This window comes from Callithrix jacchus, chromosome 9 (genome assembly GCF_049354715.1).
Source record: "Callithrix jacchus isolate 240 chromosome 9, calJac240_pri, whole genome shotgun sequence".
NCBI lineage: Eukaryota > Metazoa > Chordata > Mammalia > Primates > Cebidae > Callithrix > Callithrix jacchus.
The window spans coordinates 12130046-12150799 of NC_133510.1; the positions used below are offsets into that span (position 1 = coordinate 12130046).

The 20754-nt window shown below is 39.7% G+C and overlaps 1 protein-coding gene and 1 long non-coding RNA gene across 2 annotated transcripts in view; one reads left to right on the forward strand and one right to left on the reverse strand.

Annotated features, from left to right (window-relative positions):
• LOC144577837 (uncharacterized) overlaps window positions 1–15225 on the forward strand; it is a 135033-nt gene extending 119808 nt beyond the window's left edge. The window contains exon 6 of the long non-coding RNA XR_013522458.1: window positions 12442–15225. This is a non-coding gene — a long non-coding RNA (uncharacterized LOC144577837). The remainder of the gene's footprint in view (window positions 1–12441) is intronic.
• Window positions 15226–17213: 1988 nt separating this feature from the next.
• On the reverse strand, window positions 17214–20183 carry LOC103795102 (uncharacterized). Its single transcript, XM_009003322.5, has 4 exons — window positions 20082–20183; window positions 19129–19164; window positions 18389–18768; window positions 17214–17308 (listed from the first exon to the last, which is right to left on the reverse strand). Exons 1-3 carry the CDS (start codon window positions 20143–20145, stop codon window positions 18407–18409), a joined length of 462 nt encoding a protein of 153 aa, XP_009001570.5. The 5' UTR covers window positions 20146–20183; the 3' UTR covers window positions 17214–17308; window positions 18389–18406.
• Window positions 20184–20754: the final 571 nt, after the last annotated feature.

Genomic DNA, 20754 nt, shown 5'->3' on the forward strand with positions numbered 1-20754 from the left:
AGCCTGTGAAAATGCAAATTTGATCCTGCCATTCTTCTGCTCCAGGTTTTTCAGTGGCTTTCATCTAATTCAGAGTAAAGGCCAAATCCTTACAAAATCTTATAATCATTTGAAGGATCTGATTTTCTCTGCCTGTCTGTCCTGAAACACCTGGCTCCTCTCATGCTAGCAACACTGGCCTTTGTGTCATTTCTGGAATATGACAAGCATTGGCTCAGGGACTTCATAATTGTGTACCTTCTTGGATTCTCTTTCTCAGGTATCAACATTAAACATTGTCACTCCTCCAATATCACTGAAGCATTGAGGCTTCCAATACTACCTTATTTAAAGAGAAATCTCATTCCACTTTGCAGTATTTTTCTTTTTTAGCTTTGATTTTAGGTTCAGGGGTACATGTGCAGGTTTGTTATGTAAGTAAATTGCATGTCACAAGTGGTTGGTGTACAGATTATTTTGCCCCTTGGGTGAGTACTTGATGGATGTGGATATCTCTTTGATCCTCACTCTCCTTCTTCCTTCTGTTCACATAGACCCTGATGTCATGTGTTCGCTTCTTTGTGTCCATATGTACTCAATGTTTAGCACCCACTTATAATTGAGAACATGTGGTATTTGGTTTTCTGTTTCTGTGTTTGTTGGCTTAGAATAATGGCCTCCAGCTCCACCCATGTTGCTTCATCATCTTGTTTTTTAATGATTGCATAGTACTCATTAAATATGAATACTATGCAATACAAAATATGGTATATATGTTGTATATATACCGTATTTTCTTTATCCAGTCTCTTATTTATGGGCTTTTAGGTTTATTCCAGGTCTTTGCTATTGTGAATAGTTTTGTCATGAACATTTGCATACATGTGTCTTTATCATAGAACAATGAACATTTCTTTGGATATATATCCAATAATGGGATTGCTGGGTTGAATGGCAATTCCATTTTAAGTTTTTTGGAAAATTGCCATACCAATTTCCAAAATTGTTGGACTAACTTACATCTCCACGACCAGGATAAAAGCATTGCCTTTCACCACACATTGCCAGAATCTGTTGTTTTCTTTGAGTTTTTAGTAATAGCTATTCTGACTGATATAAGATGGTATCTCATTGTGGTTTTGAATTGCATTTCTTTAATGATTAGTCATATTGGGCATTTTTTATATGTTGGTTGGCTGTGTGTATGTCTTCACCTGAAAATTGTTCATGTCCTTTCTATCAAGGAAAAAATACAAAAATTAGCCAGTCATCGTGTTGCACACCTGTTGTCCCAGCTACTTGCATGGTGGAATTGCAAGGATTTCTTGAGATGATGGGGTGGAGGTTGCAGTAAGCTGAGATCACACCACTGCACTATGGCCTGGGCAACAGAGCGAGACTCAAAACAAACAAAACATACACACACACAAGGAAGTTAGAATAGCAACCTTGCTTCTATTTTCCATTTGCTTGGTAGATTTTTCTCCATCTTTTAAATTAGAGCTTATTGGTATCATTGAATGTGAGTGTGTCTCTTGAAGACAGCATACCGTTGGGTCTTGCTTCTTTATTCAGCTTGCCACTCTGTGCCTTTTAATTGGGGCATTTAGCCTGTTTACATTCAAGGTTAGTATTGCTATGTAGGGATTTGATCCTTTTATCATGTTGTTAGCTGATTATCATGCAGACTGGTTTCTGTGGTTACTTTATAGTACACTAGTCTATGTACTTAAGTGTGATTTTGTTGTGGCCAGTAATGATCTTTCCTTTCTATGATTAGCAATCCCTTCAGGACCTCTTGTGAGGCAGGTCTGGTGGTAATGAAATCCCTTAGCATTTGTTTGTCTAAAAAAGACCCTATTTCTACTTCATTTATGAAATTTAGTTGGGCTGGGTATGAAATTCTTGGTTTGACATTCTTTTTTTAAAAAAGTTTCTGAATATAAGCCCTCATTCTCTTACTGATTATAGAGTTTCTGCCAACAGCTTCACTAAATGGAAGAAAATTTTTGCAATCTACCCTTTGTCAGATGGGTAGATTGCTAATATTAAGACTCTACAAAGATCTACAAAGGCTAATAGAAAGAATCTACAAAGAACTTAAACTAATTTAAAAGACACAAACAACCCCATCAAAAAGTGGGTGAAGGATATGAACAGACACTTCTCAAAAGGAGACGTTTATGCAGCTAACAAACATATGAACAAAAGCTCATCATCATTGATCATCGGAGAAAGGCAAATCAAATTACAATGAGATACCATCTCACACCAGTTAGAATGGCAGTTGCCAATGATCAGATAGTTGTAGATGTGTGGCATTGCCTCCAAGGCCTCTCTTCTGTTCCATTGTTCTATATCTCTGTTTTGGTACCAGTACCATGCTGTTTTGATTACTGTAACTTTGCAGTATAGTTTCAAGTCAGGTAGCATTATGCCTCCAGTTTTGTTCTTTTTGCTTAGTATTGACTTGGCTATGCAGGCTCTCTTTTTGTTCCATATGAAGTTTAAGGTGTTTTTTTCCAGATCTGTGAAGAAGGTCATTGGTAGCTTGATGGGGATAGCATTGAATCTATAAATTACTTTGGACAGTATGGCCATTTTTACAATATTGCTTCTTCTTAACCATGAGCATGGAATGTTTCTTCATCTGTTTGTGTTGTGTCCTCTCTTGTTTCATTAAGCAGTGCTTTGTAGTTGTCCTTGAAGAGGTCCTTTACATCCTTTGTTAGTTGTATTTCTAGGTATTTTATTCTCTTTGTAGCAATTGTGAATGGCAGTTTGTTCTTGATTTGGCTCTCTTTAAGTCTGTTATTGGTGTATAGAAATGACTGTAATTTTTGCACATTGATTTTGTATCCTGAGACTTTACTGAAGTTCTTATCAGTTTCAGGAGATTTTGGGCCGAGATGATGGGGTCTTCTAAATATACATCATGTCACCTGCAAATAGAGACAATTTGACTTCCTCCTTTCCTAGTTGAATACCCTTTATTTCTTTTTCTTGCCTGATTGCTCTGGCTAGAACTTACAATACTATATTGAATAGGAGTGGTAAGAGAGGGCATCCTTGTCTAGTGCCGGATTTCAAAGGGAATGCTTCCTGTTTTTGCCCATTCAGTATGATATTGGCTGTAGGTTTGTCATAAATAGCTTTTATTGTTTTGAGATGTGTTCCTTCAATACCTAATTTATTGAGAGTTTTTAGCGTGAGGTGCTGTTGAATTTTGTCAAAGGCCTTCTCTGCATCTATTGAGATAATCATGTGTTTTTTGTCTTTGGTTCTGTTTATGTGGTGAATGACATTTATAGATTTGCGTATGTTGAACCAGCCTTGCATCCCTGGGATGAAACCTACTTGATCATGATGGTGAAGCTACTTGATCGTGAAGCTTTTTGATGTGCTGTTGCAAGCAGTTTGCCAGTATTTTATTAAATATTTTTGCATCTATGTTCATCACGCATATTGGCCTGAAGTTCCTGACAAAAACAAGCAATGGGAAAAGGATTTCCCATTTAACAAATGGTGTTGGGAAGACTGTCTAGCCACATGCAGGAAGCTGAAACTGGACCCCTTCCTTACACCTTACACTAAAATTAACTCCAGATTGATTAAAGACTTAAATGTAAGACCTAACACCATAAAAACTCTAGAAGAAAACATAGGCAAAACCATTCAGGACATAGGCATAGGCAACAACTTCACGACTAAAACACCAAAAGCATGGCAACAAAAATCAAAATAGACAAAAGGGATCTAATTAAACTTCAGAGTTTCTGCAAAGCAAAAGAAACAATCATTAGAGTGAATCAGCAACCAACAGAATGGGAAAAAATTTTTGTAATCTACCCATCTGATAAAGGGCTAACATCCGGAATCTACAAAGAACTAAAACAGATTTACAAGAAAAAAACAAACAAGCCCATTCAAAAGTGGGTGAAGGATATGAACAGACACGTTACAAAAGAAGGCATATATAAGGCCAACAAACATATGAAAAAATGCTCATCATCACTGGTCATTAGAAAAATGCAAATCAAAACCACATTGAGATACCATCTCACACCAGTTAGAATGGCGATCATTAAAAAATCTGGAGACAACAGATGCTGGAGAGGATGCAGAGAAATAGGAACACTTTTACACAGTTGGTGGGAGGGTAAAGTAGCTCAACCATTGTGGAAGACAGTGTGGCGATTCCTCAAGGACCTAGAAATAGAAATTCCATTTGACCCAACAATCCCATTACTGGGTATATATCCAAAGGATTATAAATCGTTCTATTATAAGGACACATGCACATGAATGTTCACTGCAGCACTGTTTACAATAGCCAAGACTTGGAACCAACCCAAATGCCCATCAATGATAGACTGGGCAGGGAAAATGTGGCACATGTACACCATGGAATACTATGCAGACATAAAAAACGATGAGTTCATGTCCTTTGTAGGGACATGGATGAACCTGGAAACCATCATTCTCAGCAAACTGACACAAGAACAGAAAATCAAACACTGCATGTTCTCACTCATAGGCATGTTGAACAATGAGAACACATGGACACAGGGAGGGGAGCATCACACACTGGGGTCTGTTGGGGGGAATAGGGGAGGGACAGCGGGGGGTGTGGAGTTGGCGAGAGATAGCATGGGGAGAAATGCCAGATATACGTGAAGGGGAGGAAGGCAGCAAATCTTGCATGTTCTTCACATGTACCCCAAAACCTAAAATGCAATAAAAAGAAATCAATTTTTTTTGCTGTTTATTAAGATGATCATATTCTCTTTCTCCTCTGGCCAATTAAAATATAATATTTCTTGATACATTTGCTCAGGATTCCAAATCAGGGAGATAGATTTGAACCCACCTCCTGTCACCTTGCTGGCCAGTCTTGTAACAAAACTTTTCTTTCCTCAAAACCTAGTATCCAGGTATTGGCTTGTGTGAGCACAGGGCAGCAAGCCTCTTTGCTCAATAATATCATGGAAGGAGGAACAACTCAGGATTGCAGCTCTCAGTGAAGGTGCAGAGGGTGAGTCCAAGCGCATTTCCAGATGGATCTTTGTTGCCCACAGAACGGGGAAATTCCCAGGTGTAGGAGAGACATGGGATGCCAGCACAGCCCTTTCGGCTGGCACAGCCATTTAGGCCGTTGCCGCAGCGCAGCGGCACTCCGCACAAAATGCACTGGTCTGGGTGCCCTGTTAAACCAGCAATTTGAGATTTGGGAGGGCAGATTAGCATATCCATCTGATTAAATGGGACTTGGACAGTGAGCCAGACCAGGAGATTCCCAGGAAGCAACATTTGAGCTGGTGCAGTGGGTCACTGCATGGGAAGTCATACAGATCCTGGTGCCCTATCAGCAGGCGACTGAAACACCTGAGAGAGACTCAACCGTTCAACTTAAAAAAAAAGAAAAAGGGCTCTGAGGCAGGGAGCCAGGTGATCAGGCTCGGCAGGTCCCATCCCCACAGGGACAAACAAAATGGCGATTCGAAACGCTCGGGGTTGAGAGTTTCACTGCAGGCACAGCTGAATCCAGGACGGTGTAGCTCGGTGGGAGAGGGGCGTCCGCCATTACCGAGGCATTCCGTCCCTACTGAGGTACATTCCCATTGCTGACGCAGCCAGCTGTTGCCAAGGCAACCCGCCATAACAGAGAGACTCCGCCAACAGGGTGGAGCCAACAACAGCAGGGCACAGCCCACGGCAACAGGGCGGAGCCCTACGGCAACAGGGTGGACCCCGCGGTAGCAGGGTGGAGCCTCGGCAGGCAAATAGTGACTAGACTGCCTCCCAGCTGGGCAGGACAGTGCAATGGATACTCATAAAGAGAGCCCTAACACCCCGAGACAGAGTATCTGAGGGAAAAAAGGGGTTTTATAAGATCTGCTGCAGCAGACTTAAACACATCTGCCTAACAGCCCTGAATGAACAACGGTGCTCACAGATCAGCACTTGAGCTCCTATAAGATACAGACCGTCTCCTCAAGCAGCTTCCTGACCCCTGTGTATCCAAAGAGTCACCTCAAAATGGACTGATTAGACTGACATTTGGTGGGCATCATTCTGGGACAAAGATAGCAGAAGAAGAAACTGGTAGCATCCCTCACTGTTCTGCAGCTGCTACAGGTGATGCCCAGGCAAGCAGGGCCTGGAGTGGACTTCAGCAGTTGTACAGCAGAGGGGCTAGACTGTTAGAAGGAAAACTAAGAAACAGAAATACTTCATCATCAACAATCTGGGCATCCACTCAGAGACCCAATCGAAAAGTCAGCAACTATTCAGATGACAGGTGGATAAATCCACAAAGATGGAAGGAAACCAGTGCAAAAAGGAGGAAAGCACCCAAAACCAAAACACCTCACCTCCTACAAAGGACCAAAACTCCTCACCAGCAATGGAACAAAGCAGGACGAAGAATGAGTGTGACGAAATGACGGAATCAGACTTCAGAAGGTGGATAATGAGAAACTTCCATGAGCTAAAAGATCATGTATTAAATCAATGCAAAGAAACTAAGAACCTTGAAAAAAGATTTGAAAAAAGATTCGAGGAAATAATAACAAGAATGGACAACTTAGAGAGGAATATGAATGAATTGAAGGAGCTGAAAAACACAACATGAGAACTTCACAAAGCATCCACAAGTTTCAACAGCTGAATTAACCAAGCAGAAGAAAGAATATCAGAGTCGAAGATCAACTCAATGAAATAAAACGAGAAACCAAGATTAGAGAAAAAAGTGAAAAAAGGAATGAACAAAGTCTCCAAGAAATGTGGGACTATGTGAAGAGACCTAACCTACGTTTGATAGGTGTACCTGAATGTGATGAAGAGAAAGAATCCAAGCTGGAAAATACTCTTCAAGATATTATCCAGGAAAATTTCCCCAACCTAGCAAGGCAGGCCAATATTCAAGTCCAGGAAATACAGAGAACACCACAAAGATATTCCACAAGAAGAGCAACCCCAAGGCACATAATCGTCAGATTTACCAGGGTCGAAATAAAGGAGAAAACACTAAGGGCATACACAAAGGCTCAAAATAAAGGGATGGAGGAAGATTTACCAAGCAAATGGAGAGCAAAAAAAAAAAAGCTGGAGTTGCAATTCTCATCTCTGATAAAATAGACTTTAAAGCAACAAAGATCAAAAGAGACAAAGAAGGTAATTACATAATGGTAGAAGGATCGATACATCAAGAAGAAATAACGATCCTAAACATATATGGACCCAATACAGGAGCACCCAAATATATAAGGCAAGTTCTTAACTACTTACAAAGAGACTTAGACTCCCACACAATAATAATGGGAGACTTTAACACTCCATTGTCAATATTAGACAGATCAACCAGAGAGAAAATTAACAAGGATATCCAGGGCTTGAACTCAGACCTGGAACAAGCAAACCTGATAGACATTTACAGAACTCTCCATCCCAAATCCACAGAATATACATTCTTCTCAGCACCACATCACACCTACTGTAAAATTGACCACATAATTGGAAGTAAAGCACTCCTCAGCAAATGCAAAACAACTGAAATAATAACAAACAGTCTCTCAGACCACAGTGCAATCAAGCTAGAACTCAGAATTCTGAAACTAACTCAGAATTCATAAAATGAATGCACAGCTTCATGGAAACTGAACAACTAGCTCTTGAATGTTGATTGGATAAACAATGAAATGAGCAGAAATAAAGAAGTTCTTTGAAACCAACGAGAACGAAGACACAACATACCAGAATCTCTGGGATACATTTAAAGCAGTCTCCAGAGGAAAATATATAGCAATAAGTGCCCACATGAGAAGAGTGAAGAAGATATGCAAAATTGACACCCTATCATCAAAATTGAAAGAGCTAGAGGAGCAAGATCAAAAAAACTCAAAACCTAGCAGAAGACAAGAAATAACTAAGATCAGAGCAGAACTGAAGGAGATAGAGACATGAAAAACCCTTCAAAAATCAATAAATCCAAGGGCTGGTTTTTTGAAAAGATCAACAAAATAGACACACCACTAGCCAGACTGATAAAAAAAAAAAAGAGAGAACAACCAAATAGATGCAATAAAAAACGATAAAGGGGAAATCACCACAGATTCCACAGAAATTCAAACCATCATCAGATAATATTACCAACAACTCTATGCACATAAACTAGTAAACCTGGAAGAAATGGATAAATTCCTGGACACCTGTGTCCTCCCAAGTCTAAACCAGGAGGAAGCTGAAACTATGAATAGACCAATAACAAGGTCTGAAGTCAAGGCAGCCATTAAGAGCCTACCACACAAAAAAAGCCCAGGTCCAGATGGGCTCACAGCCGAATTCTACCAGACACACAACGAGGAGCTGGTACCATTCCTTCTGAAACTATTCCAAATAATCCAAAAAGAGGGAATCCTTCCCAAATCATTTTATGAGACCAACATCATCCTGATACCAAAATCCGGCAGAGAGCCAACAAGAAAAGAAAACTTCAGGCCAATATCCATGATGAACATAGATGCAAAAATCTTCAATAAAATATTGGCAAGCGGATTGCAACAGCACATCAAAAAACTTACCCATCATGATCAAGTAGGATTCATCCCAGGATGCAAGGCTGGTTCAACATACGCAAGTCTATAAACGTAATTCACCACATAAACAGAACCAAAAACAAAAACCACATGATTATCTCTATGGACTCAGAGAAGGCATTTGACAAAATTCAACAGCCCTTTATGCTAAAAACCTTCAATAAACTCGGTATTGGTGGAATGTATCTCAAAGTAATAAAAGCTATTTACAGCAAACCAACAGCCAATATCATACTGAATGAGCAAAAACTGGAAGCATTCCCTTTGAAATCTGGCACTAGACAAGGATGCCCTCTTTCACCACTCCTATTCAATATAGTACTGGAAGTTCTAGCCAGAGCAATCAGCCAAGAAAAAGAAATAAAGGGTATTCAAACAGGAAAAGTGAAAGCCAAATTGTCTCTATTTCCAGATGACATGATAAGTATACCTAGAAGACCCCATTGCCTCAGCCCAAAAACTCCTGAAACTGATAAGCAACTTCAGCAAAGTCTCAGTATATAAATTCAATGTGCAAAAATCACAAGCCTTCCTCTACACCAATAACAGACTTAAAGAAAGCCAAATCAAGAATGAACTGCCATTCACAATTGCTACAAAAAGAATAAAATACCTAGGAATACAACTCACAAGGAACATAAGGGACCTCTTCAAGGAGAACTACAAACCACTGCTCAACAAAATAAGAGAGGACAGAAACAGATGGGGAAAGCTTCCATGTTCATGGTTAGGAAGAATCAATGTCATGAAAATGGCCATACTGCCCAAAGTAATTTACAGACTCAACGCTATTCCCATCAAGCTACCATTGACTTTCTTCACAGAACTGGAAAAAACCACCATGAACTTCATATGGAACCAAACGAGAGCCCGCATAGCCAAGTGAATTCTAAGCAAAAAGAACACAGCGGGAGGCATCACACTACCGGACTTCAAACTATACTACAAGGCTACAGTAATCAAAACAGCATGGTACTGGTACCAAAACAGAAATATAGACCAATGGAACAGAACAGAGGCATCGGAGGCAACACAACATATCTGCAATCATACAATCTTGGATAAACCTGACAAAAACAAGCAATGGGGAAAGGATTCCCTGTTTAATAAGTGGTGTTGGGAAAACTGGCTAGCCATGTGCAGAAAGCAGAAACTGGATCCCTTCCTGACACCTTTCACTAAAATTAACTCCAGATGGATTAAAGACTTAAACATAAGACCTGGCACCATAAAAACCCTAGAAGAAATCTAGGCAAAACTATCCAGGACATAGGAGTAGGCAAGGACTTCATGACCAAAACACCAAAAGCATTGGCAACAAAAGCCAAAATAGACTAATGGGACCTCATCAAACTCCACAGCTTCTGCACGGCAAAAGAAACAGTCACTAGAGTGAATCGGCAACCAACAGCATGGGAAAAAATTTTTGCAGTTTACCCATCTGACAAAGGGCCGATGTCCAGAATTTACAAAGAACTCAAACAGATTTACAAGAAAAAAACAAACAAGCCCATTCAAAAAATGGCAAAGGATATGAACGACACTTTACTAAAGAAGATATACATGAGGCCAACAAACATATGAAAAACTGCTCATCATCACCGGTCATTAGAGAAATGCAAATCAAAACCACACTGAGATATCATCTCACGCCAGTTAGAATGGCGATCATTAAAAAATCTGGAGACAGCAGACGCTGGAGAGGATGTGAAGAAATAGGAACACTTTTACACTGTTGGTGGGAGTGTAAATTAGTTCAACCATTGTGGAAGACAGTGTGGCAATTCCTCAAGGCCTGAGAAATAGAAATTCCATTTGACCCAGCAATCCCATTACTGGGTATATATCCAAAGTTCTACTATAAGGACACATGTACACGAATGTTCATTGCAGCACTGTTTACAATAGCAAAGACCTGGAACCAACCCAAATGCCCATCGATAATAGACTGGACTGGGAAAATGTGGCACATATACACCATGGAATATTATGCAGCAATCAAAAACTGTGAGTTCGTGTCGTTTGTAGGGACATGGATGAATCTGGACAACATCATTCTCAGCAGACTGACACAAGAACAGAAAATGAAATACCGCATATTCTCACTCATAGGCGGGTGATGAAAAATGAGAACACGTGGACACAGGGAGGGGGGTACTACACACTGGGGTCTAATGGGGGAAATAGGGGAGGGACAGTGGGAGGGGGGAGCTGGGGAGGCATAGCCTGGGGAGAAAAGCCAAATGTGGGTGAAGGGGAGGAAGGCAGCAAAACACACTGCCATGTGTGTACCTATGCAACTACCTTGCATGTTCTGCACATGTACCCCAAAACCTAAAATGCAATAAAAAAAGAAAAAAAATACAATATTTGTTAATGGTGTACATAAAACAGTGATATGTCTTCCAGTTTATGCATTCTATATTGAATAAAATACAATATACATATTCGTACAATATACATACACACAGAGAGACAGAGACAGAGACAGGAATAAAATTGCAACCTTAGAGGCAAATTGGAATTCAGAAAGTAACTGCAAGGTAATAAGAGGTAATCTCCAAAAGGAGAAAATATTCCCAATTTGAATAACAAAAATCTTATCAAAAAACTGTATACCAGAAGATAATTGATTCATTTTACATGGGCTAAGGTATGTAACTATAACATGCATTCTTTGCTAAAAATTTGTTCTGGGGTTCGAATTAAATAATATCATTCCCCTCTCCTCTTAAAAAAAGTGAGGGCTATTTACTAAACAGGAAGACTGTTATGGACTGACTTGTTTGTCTCCAAAATTCATGTGTTGAAGCACATTCTCTAGACGTGACTCTATTTGGAAATAAGACCTTCAAGTAGGTATTTAAGTTTAAATTAGGTCATACGGTGAGGCCCTAATGCAACATGACCAGTGTCTTTATAAGAAGAGAAAGAAATGGGCATCTGTGGGCACAGAGAAAAAGACAGTGATGGATGATTCCATTTATATACCATTCTAGAATTTGGAAATATACTGACAGAAAGCAGATCCATAATTGCCTGGAAACTGGGGGTTTGATAAAGACTGGGCAGCGGCAAGTAGGAGGAATAGCACAGGATCATAAAGGACACTTTGGGGCTAATATATATGCTTGTTACCTGATTATGGTGGTGATGGCTTCACATGTGATGAGCATGAGATTGTGCACTTTATATCTTACAACTTACTGCATGTCAAGTATACCTCAAGTGATGCATTAGAAGCAGTTCAGGAGGAAAACTGTGGACAAGTATGAATTCTTAGAAACCTTCTCTTTGAAACTTTAGAAGAATCAAATCTTATTATTTCCTATTCTTATTTTTTGATCTTAGCCTGGGCCTTATGTTTACTGGAATGAAATATTTAGGAATTCTTGTTGTCTTATCTACCTTACTGGCTTGTCTTCCCCAATAGTAAGTTGTTTTTGTTTGTTTGTTTGTTTTTTTTTTGAGACGGAGTTTCGCTCTTGTTACCCAGGCTGGAGTGCAATGGTGCGATCTCGGCTCACCGCAACCTCCGCCTCCTGGGTTCAGGCAATTCTCCTGCCTCAGCCTCCTGAGTAGCTGGGATTACAGGCACGCGCCACCATGCCCAGCTAATTTTTTTTGTATTTTTAGTAGAGACGGGGTTTCACCATGTTGACCAGGATGGTCTCGATCTCTTGACCTTGTGATCCACCCGCCTCGGCCTCCAAAAGTGCTGGGATTACAGGCTTGAGCCACCGCGCCCGGCCTAAAATCTAATTTTCAAGTATACCACAAGCTGTTATAACTATAGCCATGTCCACAATCACCATCTAACATCATTATATTCTATGATAGATCTCTCTCTTTTTTTTTTTTTTAGATGGAGTCTCACTCTGTTGCACAGGCTGGAGTGCAGTGGTGAGATCTCGGCTCACCGCAACCTCCACCTCCTGGGTTCAAGCAATTCTCCTGCCTCAGCCTCCCAAGTAGCTGGGACTACAGGCGTGCGCCACCACGCCCAGCTAACCCCAATAGTAAGTTTTTAAGGGCAGAATGCTGCAGAGGTGTGTGTATTCGTGTGTGTGTGTGTGTGTGTGTGTGTGTGTGGTGGGGGATAGGAGAGCAATAACAGACAGAGCTCCTCTGAGGTGAGTTTTACCTTTCCTGGGGCCTAGGTTCAGTTTCCTCGTCTAATACCCCTTGAGAGTTCAGTTTTAGAGCCTACTCTATTACCCCATTTACATTATTGTGGGGGTTGGTGTATTCTTCAAATTCAGCTCAATATCCTGGAAGATGCCAAGCCTGTAATGCCCATCCTGCCTCTGCCTGGGTCATGTGTTGGGGCTCCTATCCTTCAAGTTTCCTATCCTTACAATTTCTCATTTTTGCCTCCTTAACTCCTCAATCTGGATCCCTCCAAATTCGAGGATAATATTGACAATTCTATAGGGCCTTGCTAATGAATTGCTTTAAAATTTTTTTTCGAGAAATGAGAATATATTACAATTTAAACCCACCATGTTGTTTAGGAAAGCTGTACTTACTCACTTTGGAGTAAGATTAAACAGCCATAGCCCAGACGTCGTTCAGCAGAGGTGTGGAGAAGCCGAATAAAACCCAAAGGCCTTTGATAACTATAGGAAAGTGGGTAACACCGAGTAGTGAAGAAGCACAAAAATTAGGACTATTCTTGCTCTGCCGACAGCCATCTGCATTCTCAGTATTGTCCATATTTGGCTTTAACTAAGAGATTGCTTTGTGGACTTAATAGAGAGTTCTGTCAGTTTTCATAAGCCCTATAAATGGTTCTCAAAGTTTCCTGGATATTTTCAGTTTTGTATTAGAGAATATCAAGAATAATTATGTTTTAAGAATATTTTGATATCTAATTTTTTAAATGTCAGGAGAAGCTTAATAAACATAAATGAAGGAAGAAATAATTAATTATTAGAAAATCGACGGTTTTGAATCCATGTGATTTCTTGAGCTCTGTATTCTTATTGCCAAACTAATGCAGTCGCTTCTGGGCAATGATCCCACAAGGTTGTTCTGCAAGTTTGTGTTTATGGGCACTTGCAAACAACTCACTGATAAAGAAAGGTAAATTGTCAGCACCCAGCATTTGGGAGTTATAGCTTCTCTGGATTCATTCAGGAAACTTGAATGCTTTGAATTACAAGATCTTCGGATAAACTACGAAAATATCACTTCAGTCTTCCCTCAGCATTCCTCAGTGGAGACGATTTTAGTGCTCACCACACTCCATCTACTAATTTAGATATTTATTATATGTTAAAGTTCTATGCACTGAATTTGAATATCATTGATAACAATTAAAATTAATGAGCAAATTGCGTAGAGATTAAAGCAAACGTGCAAAATGATGACACAGAGAACTGTTGTCATTTGCCTATTAACAAATGAAAATTCAGTTTTTTCTTTCATCATCAAGTGTGAGAAATTTCACTTTACATACAATATCTGGATCAGAGTGCAGCTAGCTGGCTGGGGCAAAATAATCTTTCTGTGAAAAAAGCTATGTGGCCATTCATCAGTACAGCTTGGTGCTTTCTGCTTTCATATTAAGCCTATGTTTTTTTTTTAAAGGAAGAAATTAACTGTACATCCACAACCTAAGTATGTATGCCATGGACATATGGTAGGTCAGGGAATTGTCAGCATTGCAGTTATGCATTGGAGCTCTTTCTCTGCAGCCATGCTAAATGCCTTGCGTAGTCTCTTCACTATAATAATAAATAGAGAATTCCTAATTGGAATTTTAGAGAGTGGATTCATTATACTGGTGAACTGCAGTGAGTGGCTCCATGTGCAGAAGGGCTCTTCGCCTCCTCACTGCTTTGGCTATCTTCACAATCTGTCTGATTTTGGTAATAATGGCGAGAAGGTTTATATAGCAGAGCTGTAGTTACCTTTACAGATGAGTACAAAGGAAGTTATATTTGCTATTACTGGAACTGTGGCCAGTCGTTTTAGCATCTGGCTTGCCAGAAACCTCACCCTCGTTTATTGTCTCAAGATAGTCAAGTTTTCAAATCCTGCCTTTCTCCACTTGAAGCATAGAGTGGAAATTGTAATTCTGGTCCTATTGTTAGGTCTATTTGTCTCATTCCATTTTAATCTTACCATGGCAAGCATGTTTCTTAATATCTGGGTACATCCATGTGAAATAAATATCACTTCAAATTCTGAAAGGAGTGACATTGTAAACTTCATAAAACTGATTATATTTACCTTCATACCCTTTTCTCTATCCTTAAAAGTTTTTCTCTTGTTAATCTCCCTATGGAAATATCTAAAAAATCTGAAGCTCAATGCAATGGAATTTAGAGATCCTAGAGTCAAGGCCAATATTCTCATATTGTGATGATATCTGTGATGTTTTCCTCTTATTATTTGCTATTTACTTTCTGTCTCTTCTTATAGCAGTTTTCCACTCTGAGATGATACACAACAAACGGGCTCTCATGCTTAGCCAGGCTATTGCAAATGCTTATCCTGGTTCTGGGAAACAGTAGGCTACAAAAGGTAGTTCTCTTTCGGTGCTTTGGCAGGTGAGGTGTGGTTGACAGCTGGAAAACCCTCACATTCATAGACCATTCTGGTGACTATCTCATGCAATCTAGAAAAAAAATGTTAAAAAAAATTCTTGTGTGGCATTTTGTCCTTCTTTTGGGATTCTTCTACCATGTGTGATATTGAATAATTTTAAAATATTTATCATAAAAATACTCTTATCTACAGCTATTAAATGTTAGTTGCATGTATATGTTTAAAATTTTTATAAAAATGAAAAAATATTACATAGATTAGTCCTGTTATTGTAGCCTGATGATGTAAAAGAAAGCCTGGACACAGAGTAGTTCAATACATTTTTAATCAACTAACAATTGAATAAATGATTGAATTAACGCTATACAGGAGGACAGCCCAGGCAAACGTACTTCACTGAAACATGAAGCTCGCATGTCACTTTCCAGACCTGGCTTATACATTGATATGTAGACTTTCTGAGTTCAAGGATTTCCAGCAGCCAGAGCTGCAAACTCCTGTGATGAAGCTAAGACGCCACTAGGGGGAACACATCACTCGGAAAGAAGCTGTTCTTATAATCAGAAGTGGAAATAAATGAGAATAAAACAATCAGATGATTGCTATCACAATGGCATTAAAAATTAGAAGGCTACATCTTTTGGTTTCTTTGTGAATGATCACTTACTTAAAATATTTATTATCTGGGTATTGTGCAATCACAAATAATTTTTTAAAACTGAATTAATCATTTCTTTATAAATTTTAATATTGCATTAAATTTTATATTAATTACAATGGATTTCCTTCCTTTCCCTTTTTACTTCAGGGGATTCTTTTGTTATTTTTTGGATAGTAAAACAGATCTGCTTGTGGTGATAATTTTACTCCTTCTATTTCAATATGTAGATCTTTTTTATGTGCTTGTCTAATGCTAAATAAGATCTTTCACTTTCTAATTACCCACATTGATAAGCTTTTCCTTTGTATCTTTGTATTAGATCGTTTTTCAGTGTGTTGCAGATACACATCAGGTCAGCAGTTACTTTGAGGTTCATCATTTTAATCATGGTCAGAAGGCTACTTGAACTATTTTACAAGAACTGCTTTAAAAAAAATATATTAAATATTGTCAAAGACAACGTTGGCATCTTTCGAGATGATCATATATATTTTTTTCCTCTGCTGACTCCATTATCCAAAACAAATAATGAACATTCCTTAACATTCCTAGAATCAAGTCTGCTTGGTCATTTAACTAATATATCACTTCAATTTGTTTGAAATTATGTAGTTTTTAAAGTGAGATTTATAGTTATTACCTTTGTTAGAGTTGTTATATCAAAATTATTCTTTTCTTTCAAGACTTTTCGGTATTTCTCTTCCTTTCAATATTTTGCATACATCATCATATTAAAGGGCTGCCTATTAGTTGAGAAATCTCCCATGAAGGTACTTTAGGGAGGAGTGAATTCTCTGTTAAATTTCACAATATTTTACTTAGATATTAAGTACTATAACATGTTTACTATGTTTTTAAGGTCATTTTATATATGTCACTCTGTATTGTATATCTGTAAAAACTGTGTTCGGTTTTTCAGGTTTGCTTTTCAGAATGTAGAAAAAAGTACCATCTTTTAAAACACTTGTTTAAGCTTTACCTGATTACTCTGAAGATTATTTTCACAGACTTCTGTGAATTTCATTGGACTTTCAGGAAGTTATTACTATTAGTACAAAATTTATGAATCATTTCTTCTTATTAATTTAATATTTTTAATTTTCATTCTTATTTCTGCTCTCCCAGTGTATTTTATCTTTTTAAATTATTTGAGCTTATTGCTTACTTAATATATTTTCAATACTCCCTGTTTCATTATAAAACCATCAATTTCTAAAATATTTTCTGACTATTTTATAGAAGACGGAGAAGGAAAGAAACAGTGGAACTCCTTCTCTGGGCAGATGACTTAATTAGGACAAGGAGGAGAGAAGCTTGCTGGAAACATCAAGGAGAATGGGTCCTGGATGTTCATACAACATGCACATGGATCTCAGATTCCAGACTCCCAAACACTCAGAAAGAGACACCACAATCAGAAATTGCAAGCTGATTATTTTATTAGTATATTGAAGTTAGAGCATGACCACATTATATTTCATGGCATTCGAAACACTGTTATCTTCTTATTCACTTCCTGAAAACAAACAAGGAAGATTATAGACAAGACCTGACACAGCAGGAAAAGTCTAGCCCCTCACTGGTGTTACTGCAGTGAGTGGGATGCCAGCCCATCCTCCTGCCCTCTATCCCTTCTACAGCGCCCCCTTTCTTCTTAATAATATTTTCTTTGTTCACACTCTTTATACCATTGCACGTAAAGTGCTTTAAACTATTGCTTCAATAAGGAAGAGAAACGATAATTGTTAGGCTGTTTGTGCTGTGTGGCTGTTGGACATGTTAAGGGTTATTTTATACAAAGATGGGCACGGCAGCATATCCTGTAATAGTGAGAATGTGAAACCAACCTCCGTGTCTAGTGACACGGATTGGCGAAATAAACTATGCAACGATCAAACAATAGCATAGTATACAATTGTAAAAACAACTAACTGAGAAACACTGAAGAGATCTAAATGAACTCATGTGGAAGTTCTCTAAGAAATAAATTTTTCTAATGAGTAAGACAAAGATCTGAATATAAAGTATGGTATCAGTGATGGGAAAAAAGGCATTATATATATTTATGGAGCAATAAATATTTCAAAGAGAAGGATCCGCAGAGGAAAAAATGTTCTGTTCAGCGAGATTAGTTTTTGTTAGCTTAAGCATGCATGACTTTAAACGTATTTTAAAAAATGAGATACCACTTAAAAGCTGAAAGTCCAAGGACCATTTAGCAGGAATACTGGACTTGAAAGGCTGGCAGGACTGAGCAAGGAGTGTTCAGGTGAGAACTTTAAATAAATGGGAGGTCTTTGAGTTTGAGGAAAGAAGACGGAGCGCCAGAGGGAGGACATGGTTCTACGTTCTCATTGTCAGCCATTCATAGGAGAGGTAATTTAAAGACAGTGATTCTCAAAATCAGAACTGCCTTCAAGCAATTGTTTAAAAACAAGGTCTTGCTACCCTACCCCAGACTACCTGAACAAAATTCTTTAGAAATGTGTTCCTGGACAAGGCAATATTAATAGGCTTTCAGTGGATTCGTTGGCACAATGAAGCTGGAGAACTGTAGTAGTTGGGGCCTTTGATGGAGTTTAAACTGGAATCATACCTGTCATTGAATCCTAGATTACTGGGGAGGCTGCCCCTGTTGTGGGGGTGGTCCTTGTGGCTTTCCTGGGGGAGGTGGTGGACCGTGGTGGTGGTGGCCTCCTTGTGGCTTTCCTGGAGGAGGTGGTGGACCGTGGTGGTGGTGGCCTCCTTGTGGCTTTCCTGGAGGAGGTGGTGGACCGTGGTGGTGGTGGCCTCCCTGTGGGTGTGGTCCTTGTGGCTTTCCTGGAGGAGGTGGTGGACGGTGGTGGTGGCGGCCTCCTTGTGGGGGTGGTCCCTGCTGAGGACCATCATCTTGGTTTTCATCTTCAGCAGGTGGGTCTTCTCCAAGAGGTGATTTCTGACTCTCCTCATCTGGGCTCTGATAAGAGTCCCCTGCATCTGTGTGAGTTGAAACCAGAAGAGCTGAGCTCAGTGCTGGAAGACCCTCCTGTCTTCATACCTCTCTGTGTTCACCACACAACCCCTGTCTGCCTGACCTGCCTCTCAACTGTCAGCCTCCCGCCTTTCCAAGGCTTCTTGATTAGAACTCCTCTTAATTCACATGAGGGTGATGAAAAATCAAATGCCCTTGCTCATGGTCCGCAGAATCAAGTTTGGGAGAAAACTGTTTCTATCTCTGGGGGCACTAACATTAGCCAATTCCTGAGAAGAAAATGATGATAAGAAGACACTGTAGAACTGACCTATTCTTCAGGAAAAAATGGAGACAAAGTTTACCGAGAATTTATTGGGATTTACCTGATATTAGGGAGGGAACGTCTTCCTGGTTGTCATCTAGAAAAGAAGTACAGGATGATGGGAAGAGTTACTTCGTGAATCTTTCAGGGCTCATAGTGTTCTATGAGGAAAAGGGACTTCTGATCACACCCTGTGCATCCCCTAAGTGACCTCATCAGCCACTGTCTGTGATGCTACTGGAAGTGGAGGAAGATGTGAGGGGAGGCAGGGTTGTTACTATGCTGAGCCTCAACCAGGAACTCAACATACAAGGGCCCCCGTTTGTCCTCCCTATGATTCCTCAAGCCTTAGTGCTTATTTGGTTCAACTGCCCTGAGTATTTCAATGTCATACTTCAGGATTCTTCTGCCCTCTTCTGTAAACATGTTGCTGATGTTTGCAAGCTTTCTCAATAAGGGCCACCAGGAAAAACCATTTGGATACATACAATCCTACACATGCCATTCCCAGCACATTGAAATACTAACATAGGGGAGAGAAAAATGACAATATTTTGCTCTGATTGTTCTTTCTCTCTCTATAGACAGAGACAGTGTTTTACCCATTTCTCATATGTGTTTATCTCCTTCGTCAATGCCAATGCGCTGTAGCAAGGCCAGCGTCATCCCTGTATACCGAGATCAGTACAGGATCTTCACAGCTGGACCTCCCTGAGTCTGTCTTGCATTCTCCACTGCGTCTTTCACGGCAGTCCCATGTCTCTATAAGTGCAAATCTCACTCTCTCAATCCCCTGGCACAAATTATTTATTGAGTTCTATTTGTGAAATAAACAAATTAGGAGGCCTTGCTGAGGAATGAGAGCACAACAGGTCTTCTAATCCTTGGCATGAGACCTCTGCAGTGCCATCTGTTTCCTCATCCTCCTCTCTTCTCTCCACTATCCTCCTCCTCTATAGCGTGAGCCCCTAAACGCCAATCAGAGTCACAAGATCTTGCCCCAATTTGTCTTACCTTCATATAAGCTCTGAGCTGAGCTCACGGCCAGCAGGGCCACTGACAGCAGAATCACAAGCATTTTGCAAGAGGCTCTGGTGTTGCTCCTGGCTTCGTGCTGGGAGAAAACACGGCAGGTCCCTTTATAAAGACAAGCAGAACAATGGCACATTTGAGCTCTCTACCAGGTAGAGCTCATCACCTCAGAGACTGGGTTCTGCTTTGCTTACTTCAGGTCAAGCGTATCCGTCATTTCTTTTGGGATTCTAGCCCAGCAGGAAGGGCTGGGTAGGATGTTATTTGCGTCTCATTTTTTAAAGGCACAACTTATGACTTGGACAAAGATTCTGAAAGGAACTGTGTCCAAGCAATCAGCACAGTGTCAGAACTGAACTTTAGACATCATTTGGTTTTCAATCTGTTTGGTAAACTGCTATTCTGCTTCCCACTGTGCTTTTCATTTCTACATGTGTGTGTTTGTGTGTGTGTTGGGGGTGAGGACAGCGATCCTACAGCTAACAGTGAAGATGATCACTGTCTCTCACTCTTTTTATAGCCTATTTCCATCTCTCATGAAGCGTGTGTATGAATAGTTTCACATTTAGCTTAATTTTTCATGCAATAGAGATGGTCTCTCCGTATCTGTGAGACGTGTGGACACAGCACACTCCCAGCACTGATAGATGACAGA

Coding starts and splice junctions, on each gene's coding strand:
- LOC103795102 (XM_009003322.5), bottom strand. CDS start 20,145: ATGCTTGTGATTCTGCTGTCAGTGGCCCTGCTGGCCGTGAGCTCAGCT. Junction 19,165..20,081: donor AGCTCAGAGCTTATATGAAG/GTAAGACAAATT, acceptor CTTCTTTTCTAG/ATGACAACCAGGAAGACGTT. Junction 18,769..19,128: donor CGTTCCCTCCCTAATATCAG/GTAAATCCCAAT, acceptor CAACTCACACAG/ATGCAGGGGACTCTTATCAG.